Source organism: Botrytis porri (genome assembly GCF_014898465.1).
Source record: "Botrytis porri strain MUCL 3234 chromosome Unknown BPOR_005, whole genome shotgun sequence".
In the NCBI taxonomy this organism is placed as follows: domain Eukaryota; kingdom Fungi; phylum Ascomycota; class Leotiomycetes; order Helotiales; family Sclerotiniaceae; genus Botrytis; species Botrytis porri.
The window spans coordinates 65040-82272 of NW_024066079.1; the positions used below are offsets into that span (position 1 = coordinate 65040).

The window sequence follows — 17233 nt, forward strand, 5'->3', positions numbered from 1 at the left end:
ATGATATTTCATTTCAATAAACTTAATGAGGCATAAAAAATCGCTGCCGTTTTTTGGAAACGAGTTATTAAATCGGGTATGTCAAAAGCCTCTCTCTACATTGCAAACGGTCTTGTCAAATACATTACCTCTTGCCCATCCTTGATTTGTTTGTCTAAAACATACCCATACATGATAAGGTCTCTATATCTAGAACCATGCAAGATCCGGCTCATATATCCAAACAGGGGAAATCTTTTGCTGCGTTGTTCTGATCAAATCCCACGCATTTCCAGCAAGTCAACAAATTGTCAGGATCGTATTTCTTCTTGATCTCAACCAACCTCTCATAGTTTTTAAGGCCCCACCAAGCTTCTTTCCAATCGCTGGTCCATGGATGAGCTTCGTTAAAATATGCACCTCCTGTCGGTGTAAATTCCTCGACCATCGCGGTCAGATTGTTAACCAGATCAATCTGGAATGTTCGTTGCTCCAAAGTTTCGTTATATTTCCATGCTCCACCATATGAAAGTTCCCAGATAGAATCCCGCCATTCTGGCGTAGAGGATGTTGATGCAGGATCCCACTGATAGAGCCATGGCGTAGTGTTGGGAATATAAGGCGAATGCCCAAGAGAAATTAGACGTTTTAAAAAAACCCATCAACTTCGATCTGCCCTCTGCACTTTTGAACATAGATGCCGGTATAAGTCGAGGAGCGAGTGGGCGAAGACCGCCAACAACGGCCGCATTGGGTGTTACATATTTCGTACAAAATTCATACCAGGAAGAAAGGGTTTCAATAACTACAGTGCCATCGTTCTCGTTCGCAAATTTCATAGCTGGAGTCATTGATTCAGCCGCTTCGGAAAGACTGAGAAGTGGTGTCACACTTATCAAATTGGCAGCTTGATAATGTCCACCCCAACCTTGGTTCGCCCATGGTAAAGAATTGTTGACGATGACAGATAGCCATTCCAGGACATTAACTGATGTCCGATTATATGAAATGGCCGCTACAGCCAGCTGAACTCTTGGCTCAACACGATGAGTAACTTCCATCACGATCCCAAAAGTTCCACCGCCACCACCCCTCAAGGCCCAGAAAAGGTCTGAGTTTTTGCATTCGTTGGCGATTCTTAGGACACCATCGGTGGTAATGATCTTGTATTGAACGACTCGGTCAATTCCTAGTCCATAAACCGGTGAGAGAACGGAATGACCACCTGCCTGTACCCAGCCTCCGGCTACACCAATTGTTGTTGCATAGCCTCCGATGAATGTGACGTTTTGAGTTTCTGCAAACTCATAAACATCGTTTGTGTTTACTCCTGCCGCTGTCGTGATGACATTGACTGGAGCAGAATCACAATCTTTGGGTACAAAAGACGTTTCATAACTCATTCCTGATACTTTCCTCATCCAAAGAGCCAATGACCCCTTGCGACTACTACGACTAAGATAATCATGCCCACTATTCTTCATAGACAATCTAATCCCAGTCTTCCTAGAGAATTTAAGAGCGGCCACGACGTCAGAAACCTCCTCAACCTGTACATAGTACTCTGAAACAATTCCTTGGTTGCAGCTGACATTTGTGAACGCGTTTGCGTCGGCTGGAAGGATATTATTGAGAACACATTGGTCAGTCGCATTAGTAAAACAAATCTCGTCTTGATTGTTCATAAACCCGTTGTAGAATTGAGCTCGATATTCTGAAGATGTATAGTGATGCTGAATTTCCGCGCATTGTGATTGATTAGGAGTAACTCGCTGGCCTTCATAGATTGGAAAAAATGGATATGAAAACGGTCGTGAAGTATGTAATCGGTCATTCAATGTTTGATTGAGAGATGTCCAGATACTATGGCAATTCGTTCCGTGAATGAGGATGAAGAGGAAACATTGAATTCGGCCTATGTGTGAATACATTTTCTTTGAAAAAAAAAAAAAACTCTGAAGTTCTCCCATAATTCTAGACTGATTTGGGTGGTCCTTCAATGGATAATTGCGACACGATAAGAAAAGATCAATTGATTCTCACGGATCCGTCCATCCTATTCACTTTCGCCTACTCCCTCCACATCATTCATGAGTTGTCATCATGCAGCGTTGCATATAAATTCTTTTCGTGAAGTGAGCGAGTATACCACGGGTTCTGATATGATTGGAATGGGTCATTTGCCTATTTTGAAATTCAGAGCAGACAATATTTTCATGAGCCGGCCTGAAGATGGTCATGCATGTGCATGTGCAATAATTGGATGCAAATTTATGTATCAGGGGATCAAGAAATGGTGCAAGGATCAAAGCAAGAATATCGACTGCCATGATGTGTGAGCTTCAATGCTGTATGTATACTGGGACCGTTTCGTAGGTTCATTCACAATGGTGCCTACTTGGCCCCGAGACTTGTAAGCACTCAATTCGATCATCGACAAGAGTATGGACTCCGGTCTGAAATTTGTGCTGGCATTACTTGAGTCTTCTTTAATTAGGAGATATTAGTTGCACCAGGTTTAAAGGTGCTTTCACATACATAACAAATTAGCAAGATGTAATTTTTCGATGGTGGAACTTACCATCTCATTCCATTCACATCTTTCGGGAAGTTCTTGAGGCTATCAATCACTCAGGGAGTTGCATCAATGTAGAGAAAGGAGTTTGAGAAACAGAAACAGAAAATCATAATATGCAGTAAATGAGCCACATTGGCACTTGGATAAAAGTCAAGATGAGCCATTAGTGGGTGTCATGATCAGTAAAATTCCAGTCAAGCATTGTACGCTTCCAACTCTTTCTCTGTCCACTCCCACAGCTCATCCGCCAGCTTTTCATCTCCTGTGTACTTGTTGCCATTGCCAGAAATTCCAACAGGTGTGTAATACTCGCCTTTCAAAACCTCGCCTTTTGCACTACCCTTGTTTGCTATAGCAGCCCAGAGTTGATTTTTTGCTCCGTCAGACATACTTGTAAAAGCCAAATCTCTCACTAATCCGCCCACTTTTCCAAACACTCCATATTTCTCCAGAGCCGTCGCATACAAATTTGTGTTGACTACTCCCGGATGAACCGATACAGCTGTGATGCCCCTCTCACCATATCTCTTGTTTAGCCCTTTGGCGAAAAGAATGTTCGACAGCTTGGATTGTCCGTATCGGGAAGCTGTTGTATAGCCACTCATATCCGTTTTGAGATCGTCGAATTTGATACCCCCAGCAGGACCTAATGTATGACCCAAACTACTCAAGGAGATAACTCTCACATCTGCATCTTTCTGCTCTGCCGTCTTCAACAAGTTGGGTAGGAGGAGTTTCGTCAAAAGAGCATGTCCAACATGGTTTGTGCCAAATTGTATTTCATAACCTTGTTCTGTAGTTGCCGCTGGTACCGCCATGATTCCTGCATTTAGGAACAATAGGTCGAGACGGGACTCCTTGGTGTTGAATTGTTTAGCACACTCCTGGACTGATGGGAGGGACGTGAGGTCGCAATGAATAAATGTAATTGGAGCGTTTGGTACTTTGGATTGCATCTCTTTGATTGCGGCCGTAGCCTTATGTTCGGATCGCGCGGCGAGATATATGTGCGATGGATTGTGCTTGGAAAGCTGGAGGATAGTTTCAAGGCCTAAACCAACGTTTCCTATGATAATCAGTCAGCATTGAGTGAAGAGAAGAGATAATCGATCCTTGTGTGAGATAGGGAGATAATATACCGCCTGTGACAAGAATGACTTTTCCAGAGAGATCAGGAATATCTTTTCCGGGTTTGAAGGATACACCTCCTAAGCCAAAGAAACCATAGAACATATTGAGAGTTTTGTTTGGAACAATTGAGGACAAAGGAGAAGGTACAATACAATTACTAGATTATGGCATCGCCTAGCTTGCAAGCTTGACGTCCATTTGAGAAACCAAGATAGCTCAAATAATAGTCTGAGCCATCTCGCCTTACCGAGGCACTTTCATAGTTCATTCTCTTCGACATTGGAAGAGTATAGAAAGGAATATCGGAATTGAGCATCAAGATTTGCTTCGTATCACGTAGAACCTGAGAATTGTGGAATGAGAAATATTCCCTAATGTCAGAAAAATCTATTTGTATCAAAGTTAACCTTGCCCAAGCCATTCGTTAATTCACCACAGTTTGTTTATGTAAGTTGTCTCGGTTATGTGAGAAAGACCAGAAAGATGAATAGAATTGATATTGTCTATTGTCTCAACACCTTTCAATAATTCAAGTGATTATCATAAGCATCCACTCAAGTGCCTATTCGTCCATAACTACAAAATCATTCCTTTCCTTGCCATTTAATTTCATTGATTTTTGGGGGAGGGAAACGGGGCTATTTTGCGGCCTTCTAATTACCGCAGTGTTCCAATTCTATAAAGCCCTTCGCCTTATCATGATCTTCTAGTACTGGCATGAATATGGGATCGAGATATTTACACGCTCTTTTCTAAACTTAAGAGCTTACTTTTGGTCTATGGTAGGTAATTAAGTATTAGCAGCTTGAACTAAATCAGTCCCCATGGAAATGTTAATCATCGCAATGATTCGCTTTACCGTTGAAGTCGTCGACGGTCGACCAGGCTTGCCTTTGAGGGATCGTGCCCTGCTACAGTATCGCTGTTCAAACCTCACAACTTTTTTCAAGCCACTCAATTTTTGAATTCCAGATCATATTAACTCTCATCAAATTGAAGTCAATCAAGCCAAAGCTCAAAATCTCCCGCGCGCAACAACGTAGCAGCCGATGGAAGAAAACGCTTCTACACCACTGTGGCAGCTTCCACCACCGGCACGATTCAGTACTATCAAAGCCAGCTTTCAAATACAAACCTTCAAGAACCAGAGGATTACTTAGAACAATTTCAATAGGAAGCAATATTCGCAGGTCGCTTTATCTTGAACTCGGCGAGCGGCTAAGTATGTTCGACAGAAAACCTATAGTAGTTGAAACTAAGGATTTGAACGCGAATTTAGAATGTAGCGATTTACAGCTCGATTATCCTGATTTTAGGTCGAATCATCAAGCAGATGACAGAGGATTTGGTTGCGAAAGCAATTTGTCCCAGGCCCGTACCGGCAAACACAACGGGCATTGAAGGCAGCTAAACATTCCCCGCAGTATAAGTGGTAGACAACGATTCTCCATTTATCTGTTTGAAACTTCTTGAACTCAAATGCCACATGTTCTTCTCCTCTGACGTGATCTTGAATCCAAAGTATTCAATGTTTCTTTCTCGCAAAGTTCGTTTGAGGACTTCAAGAATGCAACCCTAGGGATACGTAAAGTGAATGAAAAGCGGAGACAAAACGTGAATGATAAAGTGAAAATATTACCATTGCTCATGAATGCAGCATGTCACCTCTCTCATCTCGTTCGTGTCATCTCAGGATCCGAAAAATACCTCGTTGTTTTTGAGTTTGAACTCTCTTTGATTTAAATTTGTGAGCTGGTCGTACTGGCGAGACTGGGTAAGTCAGACAGGGTATTCGTATACACCTTGAAGCCTTCGCAATCATGGTCGAGTCTCCGTGAACCATTCGAGATGAAATCACGCCGTTACTATTCATCCCTGGCTAACAATTGCTGAAATTGTTCTTGCGCAAGGCAAATCGCAAGAGTAGATCGTATTATCGTAATGGTGATGAAAACCCTCACTACATATTGCAATCCCATAGTTCAAACTCTCTCCTTTCCTACCTTTGTATCCTTTGATCCTTGAAGTCTTACTCGGATGATCGCTAATTTGTCTCTTTCGATAAAATTAGAGCATGAAGGAAGCCTCGTTAGACCATTGGAGAAGAATCAGAATATAGTTCGAGTAGCCTAGTACGAAGGAAGCGGCGTGAATATCAAATGGTCTTTTCTTGTCAGTCGCAGCCCTGACGAGAAATCCCGGGAGACATTCAACATCGTTCACTACTGAAATGTGTTTTAAGGGAATGGCGAAATATATCTGAGGAGCTTTGTATCCAATATAGATCAAGCAGATCACTATCAAGCATCATGGGCACAAAGCATTCAGGTGGCAGTGGATTTTTTTTTTTTTAGATTTTTTTTTTTTAGGAGAAAAATGAGAATCCGGACGCGTTCGACGGCCCAAGCCAATGATTTTCACAAAACCATTTCCCTAAATAACAGCAATGTACTGATTGTTTCTCTAGATTGTTCAAATCTGGAGCAGATCCCGCGATGTGTGACTTCAATCAATTAGGCTCTATGCGCTTCAGATGAGATATCTGTTAGCTTCGTCGACCTCGGGACTCTGCGATTGTAGGAGGCTGTTATTGAGTTGCCATTTGTGCTGTACTTGCTTGTTGTGATATTGTCGCTTTCCTATCGACGTTGCCCAGCGGCAGACTTCTCGAGGATATAGGTTAATTTTATGAGCCCGGAGTGGTCTTTGAGATCTAGATGATTGAGGATATAAATGCTTCATGCTTTGCGAGGCTTCTAGAATCTTTCAAGGTCCACTGCTTTTTTGTTTTTTTTCACAGATTTCAGACCTCATGAGCTCAGCATTTAAACACCGAAATACCCGAATTGTTATCATCGCCAAGTGGTGCAAGGAGTACAATGTACAGTGCAATTTATCTGACAACGGAAAACCCGAGTTTTCATTGTTTCATATAATTTTGATATTTCTTCATTATTTACCATTGATGTTCCTTAGGTGCATGCCCTAATTTTTGTCTCACCGCTTTTAATGTCGAGGATTAATTTGTGTGGGCAGAATGGCCTGATTGATGGCAAATTCAAGGCGGTGAGACAAAAACTAGGGCATACACCTCCGTATAATTTTTATGGACTTGGTCTAAACTTTCTTCGCTTCATTGTTTTTCATAAAAACCAATTTACTCAACTCAACAAATCTGCTAGGTTCATGAATAACATGTTGCTAGCATTGATCCTGTTACGCGTTTTGATGTACGCAATAAACGTAGACTGTCTTGCCAATCGGGGGTTTTGACGGGCTTTGACGGGCTTTGACGGGGAATATCAAATTTGCTTTCCCGCACATCAAAAGTTGATCGGCTCCATAAACCCCTCTGAGCCCCTTATTTACTCAAACAGGGGCGGGTATCAATCATGGAACTACGCGTTCTGGGGAATTTCTATGGAGGCTCAGGGAGGTTAATTACGTGTTTATTAATGGTTGCTGTAGATTATAGAAAACCATTCGAGTTTAATCCCCCAAATCTGATTCCAAAATCACGAAACTTTTCTTTCCGATGTCACCATCGTTCTTTTATGTTCGAGACTCATGATCGATCATTAAAAATGTATTCTTGCATGGGATTCAACATCCCTATCAGCGTAACGACATTATCATTTCTTCTAAGCAATACCCCTCAATATCAAGTTCGAGCTGATGCCGGTTTGATCACAAGTGAAAACTATGATACCTTTAATATTGGAGGATATGGTGATTGGCCAAAACAGCATTACCATTCATCCGATTTGACATCACCCCTCTTTCTTGTCAACAAATGGAACGAGAGTGCTATCAGCAATCATTCTCATATCTTCATGTCGCCTACATTGGACGGAGAAGAGAAATCACCCATGATATTCTCTAGCAAAGATTTAAGTCTAGTCTACGCTGATTCTACATGGCATGGTGGTTCAGATACCAAGTTACAATTCTACAACGGAAAGCCTTATTTAACCTTTTGGTCTGGTATCGACTTTCAAGGCCATGGTTCTGGTGGAGGGGGTAATGCTGAATAGCTCGTATGACAAAGTCTACAATATCAGTGTGAATTCTTTAGCTGGAGGTGCGGATGGCCATGAGTTTCAATTGACGGAAGATGGAGGGGCGATGATGAATAACTACCATACTACTATTGCCGATTGTAGACCAGTAGGCGGTCCCAATGGTGGAAAAGTCTTGACAGGGTCATTTCAAGAGGTTGACATCGAGACGGGCTGGGTACGACACACTTGGAATGCACTTGATCATTTCGGCTTGAACGAATCCTTCACAACCTATGTCGACGAGGAATGGGGATGGGATTGGTTTCACATGAACAGTCTACAGAAGACCAGAGAAGGGCATTATTTGATTTCGAGTCGTCATTTAAGAATGATAGCATATATCAATGGAACCGATGGAAGTAAAATCTGGCAAATTGGTGGATACAACAATGATTTTACAGATTTGAGTGATGGAAACGCCACGAATTTCGCGTTCCAACATCATGCGCGATTCGTCAATGACGACCTGACGGAAATTACATTTTTTGATAACCACAACATGTATATAAATTCGCCGACGCCCAATTGTACAACGGATTGTTCACGGGGTATGAAGATCAAGCTTAATTACCACAACATGACGGTGAAGCTTGTACATCAATTCTATCATCCGAAAAGTGTACAGGCATGGGCTGAGGGTGGCATTCAAGCGTTGGATAATGGGAATTTCTTAGTGGGATATGGAGTTGTTCCTAGTTTTGCTGAATTTACAGATACGGGTGAAGTTGCAGCGGAAATTCAGACCCGGCCCTGGTATGTCGCCTCTGGTAGAGGTACGGACTTGTACCGCGTGTATAAATTTGATTGGGTTGCTCAGCCCTCATGGAAGCCAGTCATGGTTGAAGTTGGGCAGATTCTATACGTCAGTTGGAATGGAGCTACCGAGGTTGATTCCTGGGCTTTAGTAAGTATTTTGTTTTTGTATGGCCTTCATCCCTTAGAACTAACGAATCTCTAAAGTACGGAGGAAGCTCTCCGACCACTATGCATCATCTTCTCACCATGCCTAAGACCGGATTCGAAACTGGAGTTCGACCATCCGATTCTTCTGCTTTCTATCAAGCCGTTGCTTTAGACAAAGATGGAAAAGAATTAGATTCAACGGAAATCCTCGAAATGTATCGCCTCTCTTCTCCTACACTACTCCGTATCCCGGAAGAGTATTTGACCGCCATGAGACTCTTTCCTTTCATGTGGGCTGCTGTAATATTGATTTCAATAGCTTTGGCACGTTCGAGTCTATGGATGAAATTGCGTAAAAGAATGGGAGGTAGAGGGAGTGAGGTGGGAGAGGCTATGGAGAAAGAAAGTTAATCCAAATTACTCCCGTAACCTTTGCGGCGCGATGAATCAAGGGATTAATAGTTTTTCCTATGTATTCGGCATTGGTGGAGCATCGGAGTTGCCTGGGGCGTATGGGATGTTGCATTTTGGGGGGGGGGGGGGGGGGCGGGGGGAGGGATTATTGACATTCATCGAAAAGTATGTTTGCATGGATACCCAATTAGGTTTATTTGAATCAGGGCGCACTCAAATCTAGTAAGTTTGAATTAAAAGATTAACAATGGTCTTTCAAACGAGTGAGCGAGGAAGAATCTGTGACTGCGTTGAAGAAGTGTTGTCAAATATATACGAAAAGCACCGAAATAAGCGACATATCAAATTTTCCATGGAGTGGTATTGTTGAAGTGAAGTGTGAGGACATAGCTGACTGCACTAGTGTATCTATATGATAGCTACGTATCTCGTCGCAAAGTCGAGGGTCAAGAATTGCAGAAAACACAATCATCCGGGCCACATTGCTGAAGGAATTTGGGATGGTGATGATTAAAGGTGAAGGGGAATACAACTCTCACCTCGCTTTGCTTCCCGTGTTTGATATGGCCCAAGTCATATACTATCTCATTCAACGTAGTAAACGGCTTATTCTGTTCCATTTCATAATGGATTGCGAGAATGTTGGATGCGAAGAAATCGAATGAAATTAATTTTCCGAAGCCATCCCAATTCGTCTGACGACGCATTCTTGACATACCAACTGGGTTCCATCCGGCAACGATTACTGACTTTGAATTTTCAAAAATGTCTACGCATGAGGTGAGAACCCTTACATGAGATTGATAAGCCCAAGTATAATGTAGTTAATGGCGTGATCTGGTCGATACGAGGCATAGAGTTCTGTACATCGCTAAGGCCTAGCAAAGCTCAATGTTCGTCTAGACTTCAGACATCTGGATATCAATTAAGAAGTGACCTGGCGCTATCTAGACAGCTTTGCGGCTACGTGTATACTATTATGCCATGCGAACAAACGCGATGATGTAGGAAGACTTACTGACATATTTTACAGCGGAATCGCCCTCAGAGAAGCGTCACTTGGTTCGTTCAATCGCAATGAGTGCCGGCGGAGAGCTATTCAGGAGCCATCATCTTTGTCAAATGTATCATCAGTGTGAGTGGTCGCACTTTGGCGTAATTCCTGACCAACTCACAAATCTGGGGAAATGAAACTTCGAACTAGCGCCTCGAAGATCCGGTGAGCGAGTCTCTACCATAATCGCAAGTACGGAGTAGACGGCCGGATTTGATTCCACGTCTAATTTGAAAGAATCTGCAAGGCTGTGAAACTCTCAATGAGATTTTTTGGATGAATACCACATGAACAGTGCGCATGTACGTAGACTTAAAGCCAACCTATGCTGCAACCTTGGTCACATAATTCGACGATAGTGGATAACAGAAAAAAGATGCACACTGCAGTAGATAATGTACCCACATCGTCTCATGCAATCGATAAAGCACTCAGACCTTTCGATGGTCACCACATAAGAGAATGGAGTAGAAAATTTCCCGATATTCCTCTAGCGAGAAAAGACGTTTATGATCATACAAATAAGGGGGGCTCGAAAGAAAAATGTAACCAATGATTGTCATGAGCCGACTATCCTTATGGCGACCAGAAAATACCGGTAACAGGTCTGTTGACTTATGGTAGCTTCAGTGGCCGGAATGCGAAAGTACCAGTTTCCACCTAATGTGATTATTAATTCTTCTGTTACTTTCCCAATCATTGGCATTAACATTAGCATCGGCACCCCCATTCTTTGCTCGCTCAGAACCATAAATACATTGACGACGACCTAGCAACAACGTTTGTCTTCGAGCCAGCTGATATATTATTTCCAGAATCAGGTGTGGGCCGACAGTCTTTGTCGCTGCGGATCCCACCCAGTTAATTCTTCATTTCTGAAAATTTACTTAGATCCCAATATTGAAAACTCAAGGCGGTTACAATCTTGTGTGTTGGCCCATCCGTTGAATAAAATCTTTATGGGAGTTTATTGCTGTTCCGCAACAGCCGTTCCATACAAAAACTCTGCCAGCTCAATAGAGTAACAACAAGGGCATAGTGAGTCTCAACTTTTAAGACTCTTGGAGTCTTAACTGCGAACTCTTTTGAGAACTGGGGTAAGCACAGACGATAGGCGATAAAATTTTCTAGATACATGAACTAGAGGAGCGAGAGGAGTCTACACCAAGTCGAACAGATAAGAATGATTCATAAAATCCATAAACTTATTTGTTACTCGAATCAAAAATCGACAAGTGGATGGACGGTCTTCAGGGTTCTAAATCGTGAATGTTTCAGAACTTCTTGGGGTTCAGGGAGAAAGATCAGTCGATCCTGACGTGCAACCTTTGCCTTATCGCCTTGTTTATGAGAATTGAGAACTACTAGGTATACGGGTATGCAGTATTTATGAGAAATACTTGAGAAATCAATGAATTACAAACGAATGAAAAGATGAGGCTGGGATTGTGCGGGGAATGTATCGATAGGCATAGGTAAGAGGAGCGGTGTACTAGTAGTGTCAAGGGTACTGAGTCCTGACCGTGAGCGACGAGCGTTTAACCTTACTACTCAATACGCTCAAGCCGTTCGAAGTCAAATGGGATGTTGAAATTGGATGATAAGCAATCGAGTATCTCGGAAGAACTTGGCCAAATTCTCGTTGAAACTCTACTTGGGGTGTACAGCCAACTTTGTTAGACATTTTCATCCCGAAAGATGGGATTTGTATGATATAAGTTGTAACCATACCATTTTTATGGAGTACAGACTGTACGGTATGGAGTAACCGATGGAGTAACAGTACGGAGTAATACATCGGCAAAATTCTGGAAATGCAAGGCAATGCATCAACATGTACAGTGTTCATGTATATATGTACGGGTAACCTTAACCACCCACATAGACCGACATCCGAGATACCCTTTGCTAAGCTTGCTTACCTTTCTTTGCCCTTCTTGCTCTTCTTGCCCTTCTTGCCCTTCTTGCCTTTCCTGCCCCTCTCACCCCTGTGTGCCGTTCGCCTTGATCGAGTCTCCGAGGTTTCTGGCTCACCAGTCACTCCAACTCGTTGCTTGCACTCATTTCCCCCCAAAGTCAAGTTGTTAATTGGATGTTGTGTCTTGCTTTGATGGGTTCAATGGGTTTTAGTGGATTGGCTGGTTACTTTGGCTGGTATTTAGTTGCTTCCAAGTGGGTAATGGATGGGCCTGCAGTACCAGGGAATTCTTCGAATCCAAATCCACAAATCCAATAACACGACGCATACAAGTCGGAGGCGAGTAGTATCATTTGTGTGTTGTTTTAGTTACTTTTAGGCATGAATGACAACGAATTATTCTTTATATCGTAAAAAGAGATGAGTTTCAACGGATTATCACGGGATATGCTAACCAAATTCAATCTGACACGTCTTACCTCGAACTCCACTCCACAGCGCCACATGGTCTTTGCTTGCATGGCAGCATAAACAGCATAAACATGTACATGTAGATAGAGGAGACGAAGGAAGAGAAAAAGAGAAAAAAGAGAAAGAGCATTAATTATTTCATTTCATTAATCCTTCGTATACAGTTCATCTACCGTATCAAGAACACTTATCGAAATTGACCTTTTTATTGATATCCATTTCACCAACCCCCTTCATTTTGGTCATACATTCTCTCAATATCTTCACCTCCTTCATCCTCATGGAAAACTTTCCAACATCATGACCATCACACCAAGTCAGAAAGTCGGTCGATAATCACACAATTTTAAGATAAAGATCCACCATTCTCGAAAACCATCATCAACAATAAAGCAGACACCTCTCGCGATCAATATTAATTTCCTCTTCAATTGCCCCAAATTCTAAACACCTTCGGCGCTCAATATGTCGTTGAACGGTAGTCGATCGGTCCTGAACCGATGGAAGAACAAACGTACCTCGTCCACCGCTTCCGCACCACCTGGAACGGCCGGTGCCACTAGACCAACCACGTCCGGCGGATTAAACTCTTGGACGGAATACACTCCAAGCTCAGAAGAACCATTTCAGAAAGCTGTTGAGGAAGCTGTTTTAAATGCTCTCAATAGCGATGCCTTCAGAAATGTCATTGCGTCTCAGATTGATCCCGTGACCGCTGCTCTTTCTCGACAGCAAGAAAAGTTGAATGCTTTGAAAGCGACAACATTGAACCTTGAGTCGTCGTTCAGTACCTCAAACATTAAAGCTACTTTGGATCCAGCTTTAAAACCAATCAGTCAATTGATTGACGATGTTCCAGATACCGAGGACGACATTGGGTCTCTCGTTGAAGGTCAAAAGAAGATTTTAGAATACTTAAAGTCACTTGATGAGCGCCTGACTGGAATGGACACGAAATTTGATGAGTTTGAGGAGAAAATAACAAGCCTTGATGGAGAGATTGTAAACGCAGATTTAAGATCTGCCATCAGGTTCGGTGAATTATCCAATGAACTCCAGGACCGGAACAAGATGCTTGGGGAAAGACTGTGGTCCGTCGAAGGCGATTTGGGTAAGAAGATTGACGGTAGTCACCGGAAATTGATTGGGATGGTTGAGGATCTCGGAAAATCCAGTCGAAACGTCATCAATAAAGTTTCTTCTATGGAATTTGATTCATCGTCCTCGAACTCTAGTAAGCTCGATGAGATGTTGAATGAGAACTCCCAGATGGTTGATAGAATGGAAAGTCTGAAGAAGAGTGTCTCAAAATTGGAAGATTCCCAGAAGAACATCCAAAGCACAGAGAAAGGATTGGCTCGCAATATCCAAGAAGTCCGCGATATCGTATCTTCCCTAAACACATCATCACTGGAACACCATTCAAAGAGGTTAGACGATATCGAGAGAAGCATCGTCACTGTTCGAAAGGAATTGGAAGGTCAGGGACAGCTGGCATCCATTGACTCGAAATTATTGTCCACCAACACATCTCGTCTCAGCAACATCATCGAGCAAGTCACCAAGATCAACGAAGTGGTCGAATCTGTTAAAGAGCATGTCTCTGCGAATGATCAATCCATACACACCTCTAACTCGGAGAAATTGGATACTCTTACCTCTACAACAACAACTGTGAAAGACACTATCGATCGAATTGAGCAACACGTGAAAACATTGAATACATCTCAATTCGATGCTCATAGAGACAAACTCACAATGATCGCATCAATGATGACTAGCTTCGCTGAATCAATGGCCGGAATCCAAGATGGTGTCTCGAAGACAACTTCAGCGCTTCTCCCAACCAATGAAGTTGCCAAATTTGATGACTTAGTCAATCGACTATCAGATATGCGGGCAGAATTGGATGCAAGACTTGAAACTCAAAGCAACTCTCTTGAGGATATTCATAGGCAAACTGTGTTGCCAATAGACACAAAGAAGCTGGACGACATTGCCACTTTACTCAACAATCTTCAATCCGCGTCTTATAATGATTCTCTCGCTACGCTCTTGGCATCTCACTCCACGAAACTCGATACTATCTCTCATGATCTATCTGCTTTCCATTCCGGCACTGAAACAACCCTCAAGACCATCACAATCAGCTTAGAGACTATCGACCAGCACGTTGAAAATGGAACGGCTACTGGACGTGAAGGCATTCAAGGCTTGCATACTCAACTCGAAAGATTCGGTACATCTCTAGATAATCAAGATGTTGTCTTGAGGGACATCAAGCAGAGCGACGCCAACCACGAGATCCTAGGCGCTATCGAGCATGTCAAATCTTCAATGGAGCAGGATAAACGAAGCGATGAGATTCTTGGGCAACTCATGATCATGAAGGAATTTGTTGACTCCGTCAAAGCTGATAACAGAAAGAGCGAAATGATTCAAGACGTTGCTGCTTTAAAGAACATTCTTGATACCATTAAGAACGGAAGCAAAGATGAGGAAATCATGGAGGCAATTAAGAACCTCGATACCTCTTCGACTACAGCAGGCTCGGGCTCCCAAGAGGCAGAAGTTTTGAAAGCTTTGGAAGCTATCATGAAGGTCGCTGATTCTAACGGTCAATTAATCGGAGCTGTTCATACCGACGTATTGGAAATCAAGAATGCCAGCATCGAGAAAACATTGGGTGAAATCCTCGCAATTAGAGAACTTCTTAACAACAACACAACATCTCTTGCTTCGGCTTACGATGGAATCCTATCCGTCAACACAAAGATCAAGGATAGCGAAGAATCAGTCACTACTGCCATTGAAAACCTTCATTCGGCAATCGGAACCAACCTCAACGACAACAAATCCGCGCTTGTTGCTTCAATCAATGATGTAGCTACTGAACTTGAGAGTGAAATGAAGAATCTTGGCTCAAGATTGACATCCACTACGAGCGAATTGAAATCTGATATCAAAAACATTGACCTCGGTCCAACAAACACATCTATTGATGCGTTGAGCAGAGATGTTCAATCAACATACAAAACATCCGTGGAAACCGCGGGAAATCTGGCCGCCCTCCCTGAAGCATTTACTAACATCAGATCATCCGAGAACGTTTCAATGAACATGTCAATAGATTCTATATCCAAATTTGTAGCTTCGATTGATGAGGCGATCAAGGAGACTGGGAGGGACGTTCAAGGTAATACTGAGATGTTGACAAACATCAAGTCAAGTGTTGCTACAAGTACCAATGACATTAGGTTCCTTCTAGATAAACAAGTTCCCCTGATCCGCCAGGATATCCAGGCCATCGATTTTAGTGAACTCGAGTCCGCTGCGGCCAAGAACCAAGCTTCCGTTGACTCTATTGAGAAGGCCGTTCCCCAGATAATTCAAATAGCTAATGACCATGCATCGGCCTTGTCTCAACTGGACTACAAGATGAAGCACCTTCTCTCTGGAGATATTGCGAAGATTGGAAAAGCAATTGAGGCCGTGGACCAAGCCCTTTCAAAGGCCGCTCTGGAGACCATTAGTGCCGTAGAAGGCAACGCAGCGAGGCTTTCAAACATCCGTGAGACAGTTTTAAATACTTATACTACCGTGGATACATTGACCCATACTGACATTCCTGGTATCAGCTATTCCCTCTCGAGCCTCCAGACATTCCAAAGAGAGTCCAATGCTCAAACCCTGGAAAAACTGCAGAACTGTGACAGCGCCACTGGATCCATCCGTGACTCCGTTGAACATATCTCTACAAAAATAAACGACAATACCTCGCTACTCTCAAACATCAAGAACGACTTGATTTCATCGGCTGAAATAAACTCTTCAACGATCCATACCTTATCTTCGAATATTCTAAACCTCGACTCAACAGTGGGCCAGACCACAACCGCCGTTCGCGTTAACGGGGCAGCACTAGCCCGAATCGACAATCGTGTACTCGAAACCGGTGCACAAGTAAAATCCGTTGTTCTTGAAGGAAACAAGCGACTTACCAAGGAACTGGACAAAGCAGTTTCACAACTGGACGAATTGGCTCATGATAACGGTACACGAATCCGTGGAATTTCCGATTATACTTTTCCAAAGATTGAAACCGAGTTGAGAGGTATTCATACTACACTCGAACGATTAACACACAACAACATTGATGGTTTAAGACGAACGCGCGATTCTTTGGCCGTTATAGGCGCTAAAATCGCGGGAACCTCTAGAAAATTTGATGATCTAGTTGATGCTGTTCATTCGAGTGATGATTTGGATCATCTAGCTCATAGTAAAACTTTGGTCGGTGGTAATGGAAAGATTCCTGGTGAGCACCGTATACTTGGGACAAGGAGGAGTAGGGGTGGAAGCAACGCCAGTAGTACTAAGGACGGTCCTGCCTTGAGCGGTTTGAGATTGCAGGCTTTCACGCAAGGCCATTCAAGTTTATCATAATCATTTTGGGAGGGTTGATATCAGTCGGTCGGCGTTTTCTTTTTGCGGAGGACTTTTTTACTGTTTTTCATTAGTATTTTTCATGACATGATATGATTGCATGAGCATATGAAAATGAGCGAGCAAGAGCATGATATTTGCATTTGAAAAGGTGTACAGGTTGGGCATGATTAGATTCGATATGAGTTGGGATGGATATTATGATATGCGCATATGAATGGAATGAAAGATGGTTAATGATGACCTAAAAGGTCCAGAATGTTTAGGTACTAGATACA

At 42.7% G+C, this 17233-nt stretch overlaps 4 protein-coding genes across 4 annotated transcripts; 2 read left to right on the plus strand and 2 right to left on the minus strand.

The window, feature by feature from the left end:
* Positions 1 to 211: 211 nt before the first annotated feature.
* Positions 212 to 1910, minus strand: EAF01_003793 (uncharacterized protein; the record flags this gene model as incomplete). The annotated part of the gene is made up of 1 exon (XM_038912047.1): positions 212 to 1910. One exon carries the CDS (start codon positions 1908 to 1910, stop codon positions 483 to 485), a length of 1428 nt encoding a protein of 475 aa, XP_038771731.1. The 3' UTR covers positions 212 to 482.
* A 736-nt stretch (positions 1911 to 2646) lies between these two features.
* On the minus strand, positions 2647 to 4058 carry EAF01_003794 (uncharacterized protein). Its single transcript, XM_038912048.1, has 2 exons — positions 3697 to 4058; positions 2647 to 3623 (listed from the first exon to the last, which is right to left on the minus strand). The coding sequence occupies exons 1-2, from the start codon at positions 3788 to 3790 to the stop codon at positions 2752 to 2754; spliced, it is 966 nt and encodes a 321-aa protein (XP_038771732.1). The 5' UTR covers positions 3791 to 4058; the 3' UTR covers positions 2647 to 2751.
* A 3214-nt stretch (positions 4059 to 7272) lies between these two features.
* Positions 7273 to 9063, plus strand: EAF01_003795 (uncharacterized protein; the record flags this gene model as incomplete). Its single annotated transcript, XM_038912049.1, has 3 exons — positions 7273 to 7708; positions 7737 to 8653; positions 8710 to 9063. The coding sequence occupies 3 exons, from the start codon at positions 7273 to 7275 to the stop codon at positions 9061 to 9063; spliced, it is 1707 nt and encodes a 568-aa protein (XP_038771733.1).
* A 3911-nt stretch (positions 9064 to 12974) lies between these two features.
* Positions 12975 to 16955, plus strand: EAF01_003796 (uncharacterized protein; the record flags this gene model as incomplete). The annotated part of the gene is made up of 1 exon (XM_038912050.1): positions 12975 to 16955. One exon carries the CDS (start codon positions 12975 to 12977, stop codon positions 16953 to 16955), a length of 3981 nt encoding a protein of 1326 aa, XP_038771734.1.
* Between the last annotated feature and the right edge of the window lie 278 nt (positions 16956 to 17233).